Source organism: Leuresthes tenuis, unplaced genomic scaffold (genome assembly GCF_036924035.1).
Source record: "Leuresthes tenuis unplaced genomic scaffold, fLeuTen1.0.hap1 SCAF_7, whole genome shotgun sequence".
Lineage (NCBI taxonomy): Eukaryota > Metazoa > Chordata > Actinopteri > Atheriniformes > Atherinopsidae > Leuresthes > Leuresthes tenuis.
This window is the reverse complement of record NW_027325361.1, coordinates 13,065,900-13,082,608: the sequence shown is the minus strand read 5'-3', so window position 1 is coordinate 13,082,608 and position 16,709 is coordinate 13,065,900. Positions and strand designations below refer to the sequence as shown.

Below are 16,709 nucleotides of genomic sequence, written 5' to 3'. Positions count from 1 at the left end.
GCTGCTCGCTGATATGATTTCCTCTTGGCAGTAATTCTCACGACGTTCATCTTTTCTCAGAGCATACTTTGTCAGTCTTAAGCGAAGTGCCTTCTCTTGATCAAAATGAGCCTCACATGAAAGAAACAGATTACATTTATCAGATATTCATTGTACATAATGTGCATCGAAGTGTTTATTCATCGCAGCAGGTGATACAACATTATCTCCCACACAGCTCAACAGTCTCTCATCATGCCTTTCCTTTTGTTTGATTCCTTTAGCAAACAACAGAAAAGACATGGGTGCTAACAAGATGTGCCGCAGAAATGCACCCGCTTGGAAAATAATGTGCTTTTAGAGGATTAAAGCACGGGAATCTGTTCTTACAGGAACCACAAACCCCTAAATAAGCATTATATGGCCTCTTTAAAGACGCAGGTCCACCTATCTCTGGACCAAATGTTAGCACACTGATATGCGTGCTACTCTGTACGTTATGTGGACAAGAACAAACCGCTCTAACTGGTTTTATTTACCCTCCGAAGAGCAAATATACACACAAGGCCCACAATTTCACATCACTTTTAGCTTGCAGAATTTTTTACATCACTGATGTTAAGTTTAAGAATCGTCAGAGAGTCTGGATGTTAGCAATGATATCGATGCTGAATCCATGTCCGTTTCAGCTTCTAGGTGCATTGCTATCAACACATAGGCTGTCATGGTAGGTTTGCTGCTTTGCACTGCAGTGTGACGTTCGTGTTGATACATTTCAGGGCTCAAATCTGCACATGGTTCTGAAAGTGTAGTGGAAGATGAGAGTGGAGATGGAGTATGAGATGAAATGTAGGTGAGGGTACAAGCAGGACTGGAGAATTTCTGTTCTGGTCTCACATGAGCTCGGCATGAGTTACACACAGATTTTTACACGCACGTATACATCAAACATTGTCTCATTGTATTCATCATAACGTTAATCGGCACACTATGCCAGCTGCTGCAATGGGTTAATAAACAAATTATATAAAAAAACGAGACAATATGGCTCCGGACATGTCCTTTAACCCTCTAACCATACATCAAGCTTCATTTATGTTATGCCAGATCCAGATACTACTGATGGTGATGAAGCTCGCAACGATGAAGAGAATGTACAAGCCGAAGAGCATGCGGTCGATCACTATCCCAATCATTTGCCATTCCTGCGAGTTTTTGGACCCCTGAAAGTATTTGTCCATCTGAAGACGAATGGCTGCGAGATCTCTGCTCAGCTTCTTCAGCTCATCCAAGGCTGGCTCCAGAGGGGGCGCTGGAGGAGGGGGGCCTTTACTGGTGTCATCCGAGCTACCCTGACAATGACTTCCAGAGATGTGTATGGAGCTGGTATTACTTGCTGGCTCTGGGGGAAAAAAAAGAAACAAGATATGTCTACTACATATAAGTCCTGAGGTCTAAAGTTATATAGAACAGAGGTATATTGGTCAAATTAAGTCTAAGCACCCCATCAGTGCACCCTGAGATGAGTAAAACCAGAACTCAAATTTCATCCATGTTATACAGACTCAAGGAAGGCTTTAGGGTGTTTTTTTTTAAATTTTATTTCTGTCATTTATTTATTTGGATTATAGATGCTGTTAAAAGACCAGGACATCGTTCTCAGCTGTGCCCCATTCTGTGATAGAAACATGAGGAAGTGCTGTCAGCTCCATCGACTTAAAATCTATCAATGGCACACTTCTACCAGCTTTTAGGTGTTTTTAGTTGTGTTTTAGAGCCCATCATTGTGAACATGTCAGCTGTGATCTTATTTTAGCCTTGTAAATGAAAGCTTTAAAGCTATTTGCTGGACATCATCAGGTCAGATGATGGCCGTCTCTTTATTCTTGCGTGCTGAGAGATAGACGTCCGCATTTGCATTCTGGGTGTGACTCATCATGTACAAACTGGAGTACAGAGTTGGAAAAATGTCAAAATGTTGCAACACAAGCCCCAAATGCAAACACAGCTGAAGTCACATCACATACGCTCTCTATAAAATGGGTGAATGGGAGTTTTGTCAGAGGATGCTGAGGTCATAGAATTATAATGCTGCAGTTGGAACTAACGATTCTATTAGACCAACCAGCAGGCTGAATTGCGCCCATGAATAAGTTGTCCATTGTGTGTTGTCCAAGTGTTAAATAAGAAATAACAGTGTACCTTTATAATTTGGGTTGAGGATGACTGTGATTCGGTTGCTTTTCTTCATCGGGGGGAGACATACGACGACAGCTAGATAGTGCAACACAAGGGTGCGGAGCCATGTTGGCACTGCACTGTCCTGGCTGGAGCTGAACTGGATGCTAGTGATGAAGACTGTCTCCAGCAGACTGGCCACCATCAGAGCCAGGCTAATGGAGAAAAACACATCTGCAGGACACAACAACAAAAAGGGGGATTCATTACAGTCCTCCTGAAGTTATCTTCAGCTCATACTTCTGAATGCTAAGTACGCACGTCCTCAGTTATGGTCCTCATCAGGAAATAGTGTTTAAATTACTGCTGGAGAAACCAGTGGCTCTTCTCCTTGTGTTCAGGATTGTTGGCAGGTTTCGATCATGTGTCTTTGGTTCTTAAAGTAAAGTAAACATGCTTGCTGAGTCTTTTTTTTTGAAAGGTGTAATCCAGTTGGAGCTTGGCATTAACAATGAGTACCTGTACAGTCACATGCAGCAGATCACATTCTCACATCATTGTCATCTTGACACCTTCAGTGGAAAAAAGTCTATAATCCATACTATAATCGATAATATTAAGGAGGCTAATAGAATTCAAATTGTGCTGCGGCATTAGGAAAACACAACCACATAGATTAAAACAGGACATTTTCTCTGCATCTTGTTTTCACTGGTTTGCATGTCGAAGCTGTCTTTTACTTCTCTCTGTTGCCATCTTTCACGTCGTTGCAGATGTTATCAGACAATTCTTTTGTTTTCAGTCTTTCAGTCTCTCACAGATAATGTTCACCATCACTTCAGACTCTGAATGATGCATCTCTGTCTGTTTGGGCCCCTACGCCTGTGTCCAATAAACCTGCTTAATAACCTGTTCGTTCCTCTCCACCTGTGTGGCAGTGACATTCACAGAAAATGAATGATAAAATCACGGTATCACTCACTGATCAGAGGCGTTGTCTCCCCGGTAACAGGCAGCAGGTCATTCATGATGAGCAGGAAGACAGTGTAACCCAGGATGAGGGTCATCTTAAAGGATGATCTGTCCACAGCAGATGGAGGCAGCATGAAGCTGAAGAGGTCCACAGCAATGAGGAAGCAGCTGGGGATCAGGAGGTTCACCACATACAGCATTGGTCTGCGTCGCAGAATTATCTAAAGAAAAGACAAAGGAACAAAGGCTTAACACTTTGAACTTTCTCTTTTGGCCCTCAGTTGTATAAGTTGACACCAAAAATGAAACCAGAAGTTATGTCATATTTGGTGTTTTAGTATTTCTTCTTAAGTCTATTGTTAACAAAGGTGTGAGTCGTGTTTGTTTTTGAGCCTTTGCTTCCTGCTCATGTTTCACATTGGGTTTGTCTATTTCTGGTCTCAGTGATTGAATGTTTGGTTTTGGTGTATGTCATGAAAGTTTATTGATTATACCTCCGCCTTCATGTGAAAATGCGTTTGGATCCTCTCCATTACACTGGAATTTGACATAAGGTTTGGAATATACATGTTCAAAGCAATGCGACCCTCCACACTGTGGTTTCAAATGAATAGTGTCAACTTCACACAATTCAACACACATTCTATGCTGCCATTCATTTCTAAACTTAAAAATACAGTAAGTGATCAAACTTACATTGTATGTGATCTCAGAGTACGATCCCTCATCTAATGACAGTGTGGAAAGAGCCACGGTGATATTTGTGAGCTCCCACTCCCCGTTGGTCTGCAGCACCTCTTGGGATTCATCCAGGATTTCTTTAGCTGTGGTGCCTTGAATCATCCTTATGTCTGTAACTTGAGTAACAGTTCTTTGCAGTTTAGTCTTTAGTTAGTAAAAAGTGTTGAATTTGTCATATGTTCTGACCACAACAGGGAAATGTAGTGACAAGATCATACTTTTTGAGAAATGCGTAACATTTTCGGCTTACCGAAGTGTAGATATGAACCAAAGGTCAGTGAGCAGGTTTGGACATCAAAGGGGAAAGTGTAGATTTCCAACCTGCAGGAGCTGACCACTTTGATTGGCTTATCATCAAACACATGCCCTGAATTATCCAAGTAGACAAAAGGAGTTTCTGGGGACTTGATCTCGTCCATGCTGCGAGGAAAAAGAATAAAATAACAAAATATTTTTGATGTCACTGAATGTGCTTTTTAAAATTTGGGTTTCAAATATCCAACTTTTCCTTTTAAGCAGCATAACAGGAACATTTCCAGTCCAGGGTATTAAACATCCATAAGTGGTTCCAAGATTGCATATTTGATTTTGAACAGTAGAAGAGAAAAATCTCAAAAAATCCTCACAATTCAGCGATATGAATGTCAGGAACCCAAAGATTTTCCCGAGGGACAGAAACTCTCGTGGCTCCGCATTCCTTCTCATCCCAGCTCAGTCCTGTTATATCCCACTCCTACATTACACCAATAAACAGATAAATAAATGAATACATGAACGATGTGATCAACAGCAAACTTAGATGCCATTTTAATTGATTTCCTACTGTTACATGAGAAAACACAAGTGTTCATCCTCTATGTTTGTTTCGGTCAACAAGAAAATGATAAACATTAAAGAGACGTTGATATTATGCACTGAAGACTTTTACACAAGATAAGTAGGTAAGAAATGATAACTGTGTGTTATTATGCTTTATAAACATAAACCCATGAACAAACTCTGGATTGTCCTATATTGCAAAAAAAACATTAACAAGGTGTAACAGTAGAGATATAAACAAACAAAAACATACCAGGACTTGCCATAAGACTGTAGACAGGGTTTGGGCTTTTTCATCCTGTGGATGAGACACACATGAAATATTCAGGAGATTCACATGTTCACTTCTCTGATTGAATACTAAGTGAGTTGATTTGTCTGTGTAGTCCATATCGTATCATTAGCTCGATTCATCCCTTCTGATCAATGTGCTGGTGGTCCTTCCAAATAAGCCACACTGGCAACATCAAAATGCCAAAACTCAAGGGTAAAAAAATAAACCAATAGGGGATATCTCGATATCTGCTGTATATCCACTTCTAATATAAAACGTATCGATATGTAGGCTGTGTGTACTCACCACTCCTAAAATTCCCACCACAGTGATAGAGATGGTTATGTTAATTGGCTCTGAAAAGCTCGCTACGGGACGAACAAGTTTTTTACTGAATAGATTCTTTTCGAGTTCCTCAAACAGGGAGTGAGGAGTCGGGCTGGTGCAGTTCAAAGCTGCTCCACATCCTTCAGACAGAAAATTCAAAATGAAGAGAAAACAGGAAATAATGACCAAAGCCCATGGCCAAAAGATGGTTTGATACATTTAATTCAGATTGAACTCTTCAGTGTTTGCACTGAGATGAAAGCTGTGGAAAGTTGCATCCTTGCAGTTTTTTTTTATTTAACTGAGCCAACAGGAATTTTGGCTTTAGATATAAATTAAAACGCTCAGGCAAATAGTTGAGGAGAACATTAAAGGGCTGAAGTACCTCTCAGATGAAAAACAGCATCAGCAAACCTTAGAGGAAGAGGTTTCTAGGTTGTACCTAAAAGATTTACTTTTGCTCCTCAGAAAGCACGGGTTTCCCTAATTCTTTCAGATTAGAGAATGATGATTGACTAAATGCAAATATAAGTGTTTGCTTCCTTTTTCTTCTGTCCAACACATATTGACATACATCCATATTTCATGTATTAACACCTCATTTACACGTCCAAACATAACATTTCAGAAGACGCATACAAAGAAATGACATGTCGAAATATTCTCCTGCCTTACCGCGAAGAAGCATGAAGCAGGTAAGGATGAGCCCCACAGGGATTACCTCTGTCATTTTCAATCTGAGTAAAACATTCATTATTTTTGTAACAAATTCCTCAGACAACAAAGAATTACGATCAACTGTCTGTCCCATCAGAAGGAGATCTTCTCCTGTTGTGTCACGATTTTATGTGAAAGTGTCACCTTCTTCAAGGGCTAATGTTGACTTTGTAATATGATACATCCTGACATGACTTTCAGTCTATCTGCTGCTGTGTGCACAGATCCATGCATGTCATTACTGTATTTACATAATGAGTGTTTGGATTCAAAACAGTTTTTTTTTAGCCACCATCAAGTGGATTTGTGCAGTAGGATTCAGCAGAAATCAAACAGTTCCGCTTTGCTTCTTTCAGTTACTAAAGGTGTAACAGGCTTCCTCCATTTAGCTTTTTGTGGCGCTAACGGGAGAACGCATCTATAATGTCTGACGGGCCTTACTTGAAGAAAAAAAGAAATTCGAACACACAATCCTTTTTGACCAGAGAATAAACTGGGGGAAGCATGCCAAGTGCACAGTAAATAAAACAGGATCCTACAATCCTACTTGAGGCTTTGTGAAACTAAAATTGAGCTGAAAGGAACTTGACAGTAAAAGCATTTTATTGAGCGTCTCTATCTATCTATTTTTGAATCACGCATATAGACAGTACCAAAAGTTTGGACAAACGCAAACACTGTAGAGCGACACTGAAAGCCTCCATACTATGAAATGATGCCCAAGCTTATCGTGTAATAAAAACAAATGGGTTTATTAAAAAAACTAAACAAAGCAAAACAAAACAATAAAACATAATATTTATTCAGCTTTTCAAACTCAGCAGTCTGTCCACCAACTAAATCAAGCTTGGAATCATCTGGAATGTTTTTCTAACAACCTCGAAGGCGTTCCCAGACATGTTGAGCACTTGTTGGTCACAAATATTTTCTCTTGGTTTTTCGGTTTGATTTGATTTTAGAGGCCATATCATGTGAGGCAACACTCTTTATTATTTAAATAGCCCTTTTATGTAGCTCAGAAACATGCTTTTGGGTCATTGTTTTGTCAAAACGCCAGTCATTGTCCCAATAAGTGCTAACTAGCTGAGGTGACATGTTGCGACAGAATCCTGTGGTTGTGATGGCAGATGAGGCCCAATCCCAAGATTCATCATAGTGTTGGATGGTTTTCGCAAAGGGCACTTTGAGGAACATTCAGAGCACTTCGGTGATGGTTTCTCAACATTATAGAGATTACTTCAATTGTCGAATAGCGCCCTTTATCTTATACCAACACTCTCAACACAACTGATGCTCTCTCAAACAAAATAGGAAGGCAACTTAACTAATCTGCTTTTGACATCTATCCATGCACACATCCATGCATCAACTTTTTCTTGAAAATTAAAAAAAAAGCAGCAAACAATGACAGAAACCAAATTTATTATCGAGTCATTTATCTATTATAAAACCTATAAAGTCAAGCCTAATCTCAGAAATGTTTGGATGGTATTGACATTAATTTTGCAGTTGAATACTATGTATAAGTTTTTTTATATATATGAAGCATGAAAGCCAACACCCAGGTAGACTGAGAGACATTCTAACAGTTTGTTACCACATATTAATTGTAAAATAAGTGCCAATAGTGTCCTTTTCTTAAAACCATTGCACTCCATTTACCTTTTGGTCCATCCTCCAAGACTTTTAAGCCACCATTGCTCCATGTGTTGGGTACATTTATTTGCAAAAGAGAACCAAAAAAAACAATCTTTGCAGGAAAAAAAAAACTAGATTATAATTTAGTTTAACGCTTTGTGAAATGGTGACAATGCTCATTCATATTCAACCCATTTCCAGCTAGGACTGGCTGATCCAGATGCACCACATGGTGATGATGACCATGGCGTAGCAGGTGATAAGCAGCAGGTAGATGCGGAATAGCAGGTAGTCAAGGACGTATCCCACATGACACCACTGGTCCTGCAGCTCATTCTCCTTTTGCAGAGAGATAAGATGGGCACGCAGGTCTCTCAGGTACTGACAGATCTGTTGTAACTCAGGTAGAGAAGCTGTGCCAGACAGAAGAGTGGACATTTACACTCAACTTCAATAGAATAGGTTGCGCCATTCATTTTTGTTTGATGTATAACTGCATACTGTAGGTAAAATTTGATTGTTTTCAGTATCATTCAACAAAGTAGGGAAGAGAAAAACTGAGAAGAAACACTTGATTAAGTGGGCGAATTAAAACATTTAAAATACTCATCCTTTGCTCTAGATTAACTATGGATATTACTGAAACAAAGCTATATTGTTAAACTAGAAGAAAGCAGTAACTATGAATAGGTAGTATTTTAAAGGTGAGGCCAATTAAGAGCTGGAGCTGGTAAAAGGAAAAACACAGATACTTTCATTCCCTGACTGATTACCTCCGGTGCTGGTTGGTTGCCTGTCAGGTGCTTGGCCGACTGGTTGGATGATCCATGGGCCTGAGCTGCTATGTGAGCTCTCAGGTTTATCCTCCTGTACTTTAGTAAGTGGTCGGACGTCTTCGGGCCAGCGGTAGCAGATCAGGTTTGCTATATGTTTGAGGATAACCACTCTAACCCAGTTAGGCACCTCCTGATACTTCATGGAGCTGTGATGGAGGACGTTGGTTATGATGACTGTCTCTAGTAGACTGATGACCATCAGGGCCAGACAAACTGAGAAATAGATACCTAGAAACAGATTGAAAGCTTGAACCACGCCCATTCATGTGGTAAATGGTAAAGCTTGAAACAGACTGACAGAGCTGTTGGTCAGTTGAAAACGTGACGTAGAGTATTTTCAATGAGATTTCCAGGCTGTACTGAAATGTTTGTAGCTTACATTTGTGCAGATATCCATCTTTAATGGCTAAACCCATCCAAAAACCCATCTGTTTTGTGAAAATGGCATTCAAGAAATTTATATAGTTTATATAAGTAAGCGCATTACATCACTACTTCTGACCTATGATGGGAGTGCCGTTTGCTGTGCTGGGCAGCAGGTCGTTCATGATGAGCAGAAAGACAGTGTAGCCCAGGATGAGAGTCATTTTGAAGGAGGCGCGGTCGACGCTATGGGGAGGCAGGTAGAAAGACAGGATGTCAATGAGCATGAGGAAGGAGCTCGGGATCAGCAGGTTGACCACGTAGAGCACTGGGCGGCGCTTGATGACCACCTAGTGAACAAGAGAAATACACAAAGTTTCAGAAACACAGTGTCTCAGTGGGTGCATTTCTTCTTCTTCTCTGTTTTTGGTTTCCACCTGCTCCTGAGATAATTACCTGACCCTGGGTAGCTGTTAAATTCTTGACTAAACACTACCACCTTTGTGATTGTGTCCTGTTTGGTGCTGAGAAGGTCTTCTAGTTCTTGCTGATTTCACAACTGCATGGTAGGCTTTACTTTGAGTTGTTGGTAAACTCACTATAATTTTAAACATTGCTATTGTAAAAATATTCATCATTGGCACTTTAAAGTAATAAATTAGCCTTAAGGAAGCTATACTTTTCTGCTTCTTTGGAGAGCACAGACGTATACATAGTAGTAAATGCCCTTCTCCCAAGTCTTCATGCTGAGCTAAGTCTATGGTGCAAGCTGCAAATTTCCTCCAAGGCATGAGTTGAGAGTAGCAGCAGCAGAAAAGTCCAAAACAAACCCACAGTACACCTCATAGATCACTGTAAGTATATGTTTGATCTACTTACATATTTAAAAGTAGTAAACTTAGTTTAAGGGAGTTTTTCTGACCCGGAATGTTATGATGTCCCACTCGTCAATCCCAAACTGCAAAATTGAGGTCTCTCCCAGTAAGGCCACCAGCTCCCACTCTCCACTGGCTTCCAGGTAACGCTTTGAGTTTGCAGACATCTCTTCAAAGGTCAGCGCAGGACTGATCCTCACATCAAGTACTGTGAATAAGAAAAACTGTAAAAGGGAAAGCTGGCCAGGCAGTTCTGTAAGCATATTTTGGGTTCTATTTATCAGCCAGTCGACAGCTTTATGTTTGTGTGATTGTGGAAATGATTTTTCTCACTGGTGTGCATGTAAGAGCCAAATGTAAATGTGCAGTTCTGCACATCAAAAGGAAAACTGAAGATCTCCAGATTGCAGGCTGAGACGAGTCGCAGCATCCTGTCCCAGCGAATATGACCTGTGTGGTTCACATAGACGTACGGACACGCCTGGGAAACATCATCATCCACACTGTGAATTGGGTTGTAAAAGAATAAAGAGAAATACAACGAAAACGATGAAATCATCTTTTAATTTTTTCTTTAAAACACAGCAAAAAGAGACAAAACAAAACATACAACGTTGAAAACAGTAACCAGAAATATAAGAAAAATCTATCTGAGCTTCAGCTGTACTCTTTATGGGTATATGTTATGATATGTTTATGCATTTGTCAGATGCTTTTATCCAAAGCGACTTACAGGTAGGCAGATAGGGTAAGGGGTCTAATCTAATTTCTCCAAAACATGAATTAATTTATAGGAGGACTACTGCTTATTGGGGCTCCTGGTGCTGTTTATATCGTTAGCTTTCGATCAATCTTTGAGCAGGATGAAACTGTCCTGTTGACAGTGGTGCACATTGAGGGTGAGCATCTCCTCTCCCAGTGTTCTCTAAGAAACTGATGTATGTGCTATCACCTCAGGGAGTAATAACGCAGCTGGACCAGGACACAGCTGTTATTTACTAGCGTTCCAGGTTGAATGTGCACCAAAATTAAATGGTAGTTTAGGGTCTTTGGCTGGTCCCACACCTCTTAGCAGCTTGGACTCAAGCAGGAGGTATTATCTCTGTTCTTCCAAATCTGTATCTGCGTGACCTTTAAATCCATCTACAACACTACCCACTGCTGAGATCACCCACCAAGCGGTGTTAAACCTGAACAAGAAACACGCTGTGCACCCATCTTTCTCACAGTTTGTGTAATCTATGGACTCTACGTACAACCACAAGTATTACATGTACATTCTGTGCATAAGATCACCCACCCATAAAAAAACTTTTCAAGTTTAGAACTTACAACTCATAAACAATGATGTCTGGAGTCCACAGCTCCTTTACAGGGAGAGAAATCTTGGTGACTCCATCACACTCATCGGGATCCCAAACCAAGAACTCGTGGTGCCAATACTGCAGCAATTTAAGGAGAAACAACACATTGTCAAACTTCCAACATAACATTCCCATAGCTGAATGTCTGTCCATTCAAAATGACTCTACTGGGGTCGGATTACACTTATTGACAGTGTATTGTGTGTGTCCATATTACTCACTAGTCTCAGCCACAAGAATGTAGTGAGTATCTGGGTTTTTTCATTCTGCAATACAATAAACAGCAAGCAGACCTCAGATGATGAACACAGCTGCTTCTCAAACTGGGCTAGAGTTCAGTCAGCATGCAACAAAGCATGGTTATACATTCAGTGTAAATATATATGAATGAATATATTCAATAAATAATAAAAACTCACAACCCCGAGGACTGCATAAAGGGTGAAAGAGATGTTGGCAACAGTTGGGTTGCTGAGGTTAAAAACTGGCCTGAAGGATTTAAGGTCAAACACCGCCTGCATGGACTCATGGGTTGGACCACTGTGGCCTTTTTTACAAGTCAGGTTGCTATGACATATGGGCACTGAGGGAGAAAGTTTGTTAACATTTTCTTTAACCTGAAATTTGACTTCAGAAGCAAGTTAAGTTTTCTTGTGACCAAAATAGAGAAGCCAAGAGCTACGATGTTAACTATCAGCCAAAGTTACTTCCAAGAATATTATCTCTGATTTAGAAAGTCCTGGAAATCCTGTCAGTTTACAGACAATTCACTAAGACTTGAGCTGACAAAACAGAAAAGATTGAATCAACTTCTTTGACCAAAAATGATTACAATCATGACCAGCTGGACTATGCTAAAAACAATAACAGCACCGCTCATCACTGAAGAAACCCCTCTGTAGTTGGAAAAATGACGAACAAACAGTAAAGTAGAGGACAAAAACAGGTTGCAATTACCTGACAGTAAGAATAGCCATGAGACAAAGCTGAAACTCTGCTGAGACAGATTCATCCTGGAAGATTCTGACAAACAAAATTTTCTCCACAACCACAAGTTTAAAAATGTCTGATGAAAAGCTCCTCCTGACAGTGCAAGCACACACATATGCATACTAGTTTTGTTACTTTAAGGGACATAATCATGGATATTAATTCCACTGGGGCTTACCCCCACCTCAACTACATACCCAGTCGTAGCATGTAACATAACCCTAAACAAAACCTTAACCTTAATTAAACCGAAAACCAAAGTAAATCCCTGAAATTTGTTTGTTTTCCAACAATATTTGATTTTAGAGGGCAAGATAAAGTTTTGTCTTGCGTTATGTCACGTATACATGTAAAATCTTCACAATTTATACAAAGATAAATATACATCTCCGATTCCTGATGAACATTAAACTTGTTATATTCTTATCATTTTCCCCAACATTTATGTTGCAAACTGATACAAGCTGATAATTTTTTACTTTGAGTGCATTTACTCCTTATTAACTGATAAAACAAGGGAACTACAACCAAAAACAAATTAAATGGAAAACTTGTTGTTTGACACCTCCAGTGATCATTCACCCGTTTTATTTTTCAACACCTCCCCCAGTGGAAATTCACAAACTGTTTCCTTCTCTTGTTCTGTGTGCTGTGCTTTTGAAACGTGTTCTTGTTGTTGGTTTTACGCTCACACAAAAAGCTGTGACTCACTGTTCCAGGCAGGTGGGACCAAGTCTGAAACTGAGTTACTGCATGGGAAAACACCCTAGCTGTAAATATCTAATACTCAGAAGGAGATTGGAGTGGTGTGTTGTTCAATACAGCCAGTTGAGGTGGTGCAGACGTCTGATAAGGATCTCTGAGTGATGCAACTCTCCTCATCAGGGAGAGCATATACTGGCATATACTGGCCTCTGCAGCAAGTATTTTGTAATTGCATTGTCTCCACTATTATGATATTGTCGAATGATTCATTGAGTTGTGATGATTTTACTTTTGGATATGCAATTCCTGCCCTGACAGACATGCACAACTGCTGAGTCGATATTTATCAATATCCATCAGTCATGTCTCCAATGCAACAGCATGCCGTCACTGTCATTGCGAGCATTTCAGCATTATGACATATAATGATATACAAAGGACTGAGATTCTTTCTAACTGGTTTTTCACTGAAAGCACAAGCTCTTAACATTTCAGACTATTCATAAATGTACCGTGGTAATGAAAAACTGTAAAAGTTTTGCATGAATATAAAAGAAAATCAATCATCATAGCAAAATGCTGTCCTATTAATTCATTCATTGTACTTCTTTTGGCCCACTTGTTCACTTGCACTGACTCTTTTTTATTGATGAACATGAGTCTGGGACATGTCCCATTCGTTACACAGCAAAATGTCCACAGTGGTGGTGTTGCGATATACTTGAGTGGATGATGACTGCTAATAAAATATCAATATTAGGTTTATAATAAACACATGATGATACTGTGATTTGATTTGAGCGGATAAAATAAAAACAAGATTAACTGCAGTGTGTGGTTCTTGTACAGTTCTTAAAAAAATTAAAAAGTAGTAGTTTGATCAAATAAATGTCCACTTTCCCATAGATACTATGAAAATGTTGTGCTTAATGATTTTTCGCCGACATAATTGTTTGGTAACAATCCGTAGTGCAGTGTGTAACTTTGTGATTGGCTAAATTCAGCCTCAACTCACATTACTACTGTACATTAAACTGGGAAAGTTGACCTCAAACTAAACTTAAAATGTATACATCCGATTGTGTGTGATGACCAAATAATGAAGACTCACATCCCAATGAGCAAATGAGCTGAATGTGCCGTTAAATTATGTAAGGGCGAAAGAAAAAAAACACAACAAAGAAATGGTGCTGGCAAACTTTATTGTGTGATAATTAAGAAAGAAGTATATCTGTAACAATTTATTGTGTTGTCTATTCAACAGTGTTTGAGCTACACTTTTATTAATCCATTTATATAAGAACAAACTCCCAACAGATGATTTCTACGCAGAAGGTTAAATCTTATTTTGATTAGTTAAATGTTCAAGTAATTATCTAGTTTAGCATTCAGTGAGCAAGCATCAATACCAAAAATAACTAGAAAAAGTGTCATAAACAAAAAAAACCAAAACAACCATATTTTAGATGGGAAGAAGAAATTAAGGCAGAAACTAGCAAATGGGTTGTGCAAATCAACCTTTTTTGGGGTTTTGTTGTTCAGTTTACAAATTTAAACAATTTTACTAATATTGCATATTACTGGTGATATATTCAAAGCATAGATGTTCAAATCCTTAAATTAAATGATAATTTCTAGGTGTCTTCAGTCAAGATGCTGTTAGAAAACATGGTTTTGATGCTTAAAAGTTTAAAAAGACGAACTTGAAACACACATGGAAGATGTGCCTCTGTAAGAAAATTCAAGGGAAGAGTCTGGCTGTCCAAATGTTTGTTAAAAAATGCTAACTTCTGTTGATTAATGGACTATGCAATGGAACAGCAAGTGTTTCTAGGATCTGACATATTGGTTTCAGTGCCATAAATACACTGTAAACAAGATTATTTTATATGACTGAAATGAATCACCAAAATAGGACATTTTCGTGTCGAGTTGTGACATAATGCACTGATTTCACACAAATCCGAATGACTGAAAACATTTTTTGTCATATAATTAAATCAAGACGTGCTGTACAAGCTTGCCCAGATAATTATCAATGTGATGAAGCTCACTGATATAAAGAGGATGTAAAGGATGAACAGCAGGCGGTCAGTGATGAAACCGATTTGGATCCACTCTGCTGAGCTGGAGCTTCCTTTCAGCTGCTGCACCACCTGAAGGTGGATGGCTTGGAGATCCAAGCTCAGGTTCTTTAGCACCTGTAGGGTCTTTTCCTCATTCAGTGACTTCTTCTGCTCTAAAGTCTCGGTGTTTTTGGCTGTTAGAGAGGACTCCTTCATTTCTATTGCACAGGAAACAAAGGTTGAGGCGAATCACGGTTTATATCACATTAGGAAAACAAATGAACACAGCTAAATGGACCAAAATCACATCTTTATTTTGTATCCTGCCTTGTGCATCAGGGTTTTGGATCACTATGTCCTCTTGTTGTTTGTGCTTTGGAGGAATTCGTACAACTGGACCCAAGACATGTAGAAAAAACATCCTGATCCATCGAGGAGCTGGATCATAGTGAGTGGAGCCTTTCATTAGGTTGGTAACAAAGATGGTCTCCAGCAGACTGGCAACCATCATAGCCAGGCAGAGAGACAGGAAAACATCTGGAACAATAATGTTGAGGAAAAAAAAGCTTCGTTACAGCTGCTTGACAGAAAAGAATACCTATTTAAAAGCAGAAACACAAAAACATGGGAATGTATATATACATATGGTCAAGTTCAAAATATTTTCCTCTTTGGGCTGGCAGAAATCTGCTGCAAACGGCAACAATGAGACATGGCTTTACAGTAATAATATGCAACTAAGCTTCAAAAGACCAGCTGACTTGTCATAGGAAGAATGTCCCCTCTTACTCTTTTACTCTACTAATTTTTTGTGAATGTTGTGGCCTAAAATTGGTTGAATTTTGGCAAAAAAAAATTTTTGTAAAAAAGTTGTATCAAGAGTTTTGAAATTTTTTAAAGCTTATTTTTGCAATGAAATGCAAATGTCTTGACAGAAACTGTGTAATGTTTCTCCACATGTCCAAAGTGTAGTAATTTTACAATCCATGATAAGAAATTGTGTGATTAAAACGTATTTCTAGCCAGTTGTTTTGTGTAGAGCAGCATCAGTATTACACTATGTGAACCCTGAAATGGTAAAATGGGTACTTTTCTCACACTGGCCAACTATTTCTAACTCCTAACTCGAACCTTTTGCAAGTTTGCAACATTTTGTGCTGTGGAAACTAAAACCAAAGGCCAAAAGGTATCCATAGATTTACTGGTAACTGACTTATGAGAGGTATGGTGTTTCCAGTAATGGGCAGCAGATCATTTGTGCTGAGAAGGAAGACAGTGTAGCCCAGGACGAGGGTCATCTTGAATAAGGAGCGGTCAATGTTTTGTGGAGGCAACATAAAGCTGAAGAGGTCCACTGTGATGAGGAAACAACTGGGGATGAGGAGGTTCATGACATACATGGTAGAATGGCGCCGCACAGAGATCTGCAGCAGGGTTGACAAATATGAAGTGCATAGTGAATCTCACAGATAGATGTACAGAAAGTACATACAGCTCCACAATTAGTTTGCACTTTTCCGTACAAAAATATCAGATTTATACTATAAATATTTGCTTTTCACCCCCACATTTTTAAATTGTGATAAACACAATCATAATGCTGCCCTAAGGTGTTTTGCAATATTTATTTGTTTGCAGTGGTCCTAAAGCAAAATGTAAAGTGAAGTGTGTGTTTCTTGTTGTTGCAGACTTCTTGTTGTGTGTGATCTCTTTACTCAGCCCTCCAACCTTCTTGCCAGAAGCAAATGATGCAGAAAAATAATTGAAAATGTAATCTAACCTATGGATTCTAGATTATATCCTAACAAAACGTAACATCCTGTAAACCTGGATCATCATCTTTGTTGTCTTTGAATATGATTGAA

The 16,709-nt window shown here is 39.2% G+C and overlaps 2 protein-coding genes across 2 annotated transcripts; both read right to left on the bottom strand.

Annotated features, from left to right (window-relative positions):
- Positions 1 to 719: 719 nt before the first annotated feature.
- On the bottom strand, positions 720 to 6,114 carry LOC140311808 (5-hydroxytryptamine receptor 3A-like). Its single transcript, XM_072389352.1, has 9 exons — positions 5,966 to 6,114; positions 5,270 to 5,430; positions 4,943 to 4,987; positions 4,497 to 4,603; positions 4,121 to 4,290; positions 3,826 to 3,986; positions 3,140 to 3,350; positions 2,182 to 2,391; positions 720 to 1,381 (listed from the first exon to the last, which is right to left on the bottom strand). The coding sequence occupies exons 1-9, from the start codon at positions 6,099 to 6,101 to the stop codon at positions 1,062 to 1,064; spliced, it is 1,521 nt and encodes a 506-aa protein (XP_072245453.1). The 5' UTR covers positions 6,102 to 6,114; the 3' UTR covers positions 720 to 1,061.
- Positions 6,115 to 7,846: 1,732 nt separating this feature from the next.
- LOC140311419 (5-hydroxytryptamine receptor 3A) lies at positions 7,847 to 15,060 on the bottom strand. Its single transcript, XM_072388790.1, is given in 9 exon segments — positions 7,847 to 8,088; positions 8,398 to 8,709; positions 8,984 to 9,194; positions 9,767 to 9,927; positions 10,053 to 10,222; positions 11,052 to 11,161; positions 11,305 to 11,349; positions 11,503 to 11,700; positions 14,833 to 15,060. Coding segments are annotated over 9 exon segments (1,677 nt in total).
- Positions 15,061 to 16,709: the final 1,649 nt, after the last annotated feature.

Bases quoted from the DNA above. Each gene is read 5' to 3' on its own strand.
- LOC140311808 (XM_072389352.1), bottom strand. From the start codon at position 6,101: ATGGGACAGACAGTTGATCGTAATTCTTTGTTGTCTGAGGAATTTGTT. The intron at 4,604-4,942 runs GTATGTTTTTGT...GGTGTAATGTAG, and splicing joins CAGTCTTATGGCAAGTCCTG to GAGTGGGATATAACAGGACT. The intron at 3,987-4,120 runs GTAAGCCGAAAA...CTGTTACTCAAG, and splicing joins TGGTTCATATCTACACTTCG to TTACAGACATAAGGATGATT.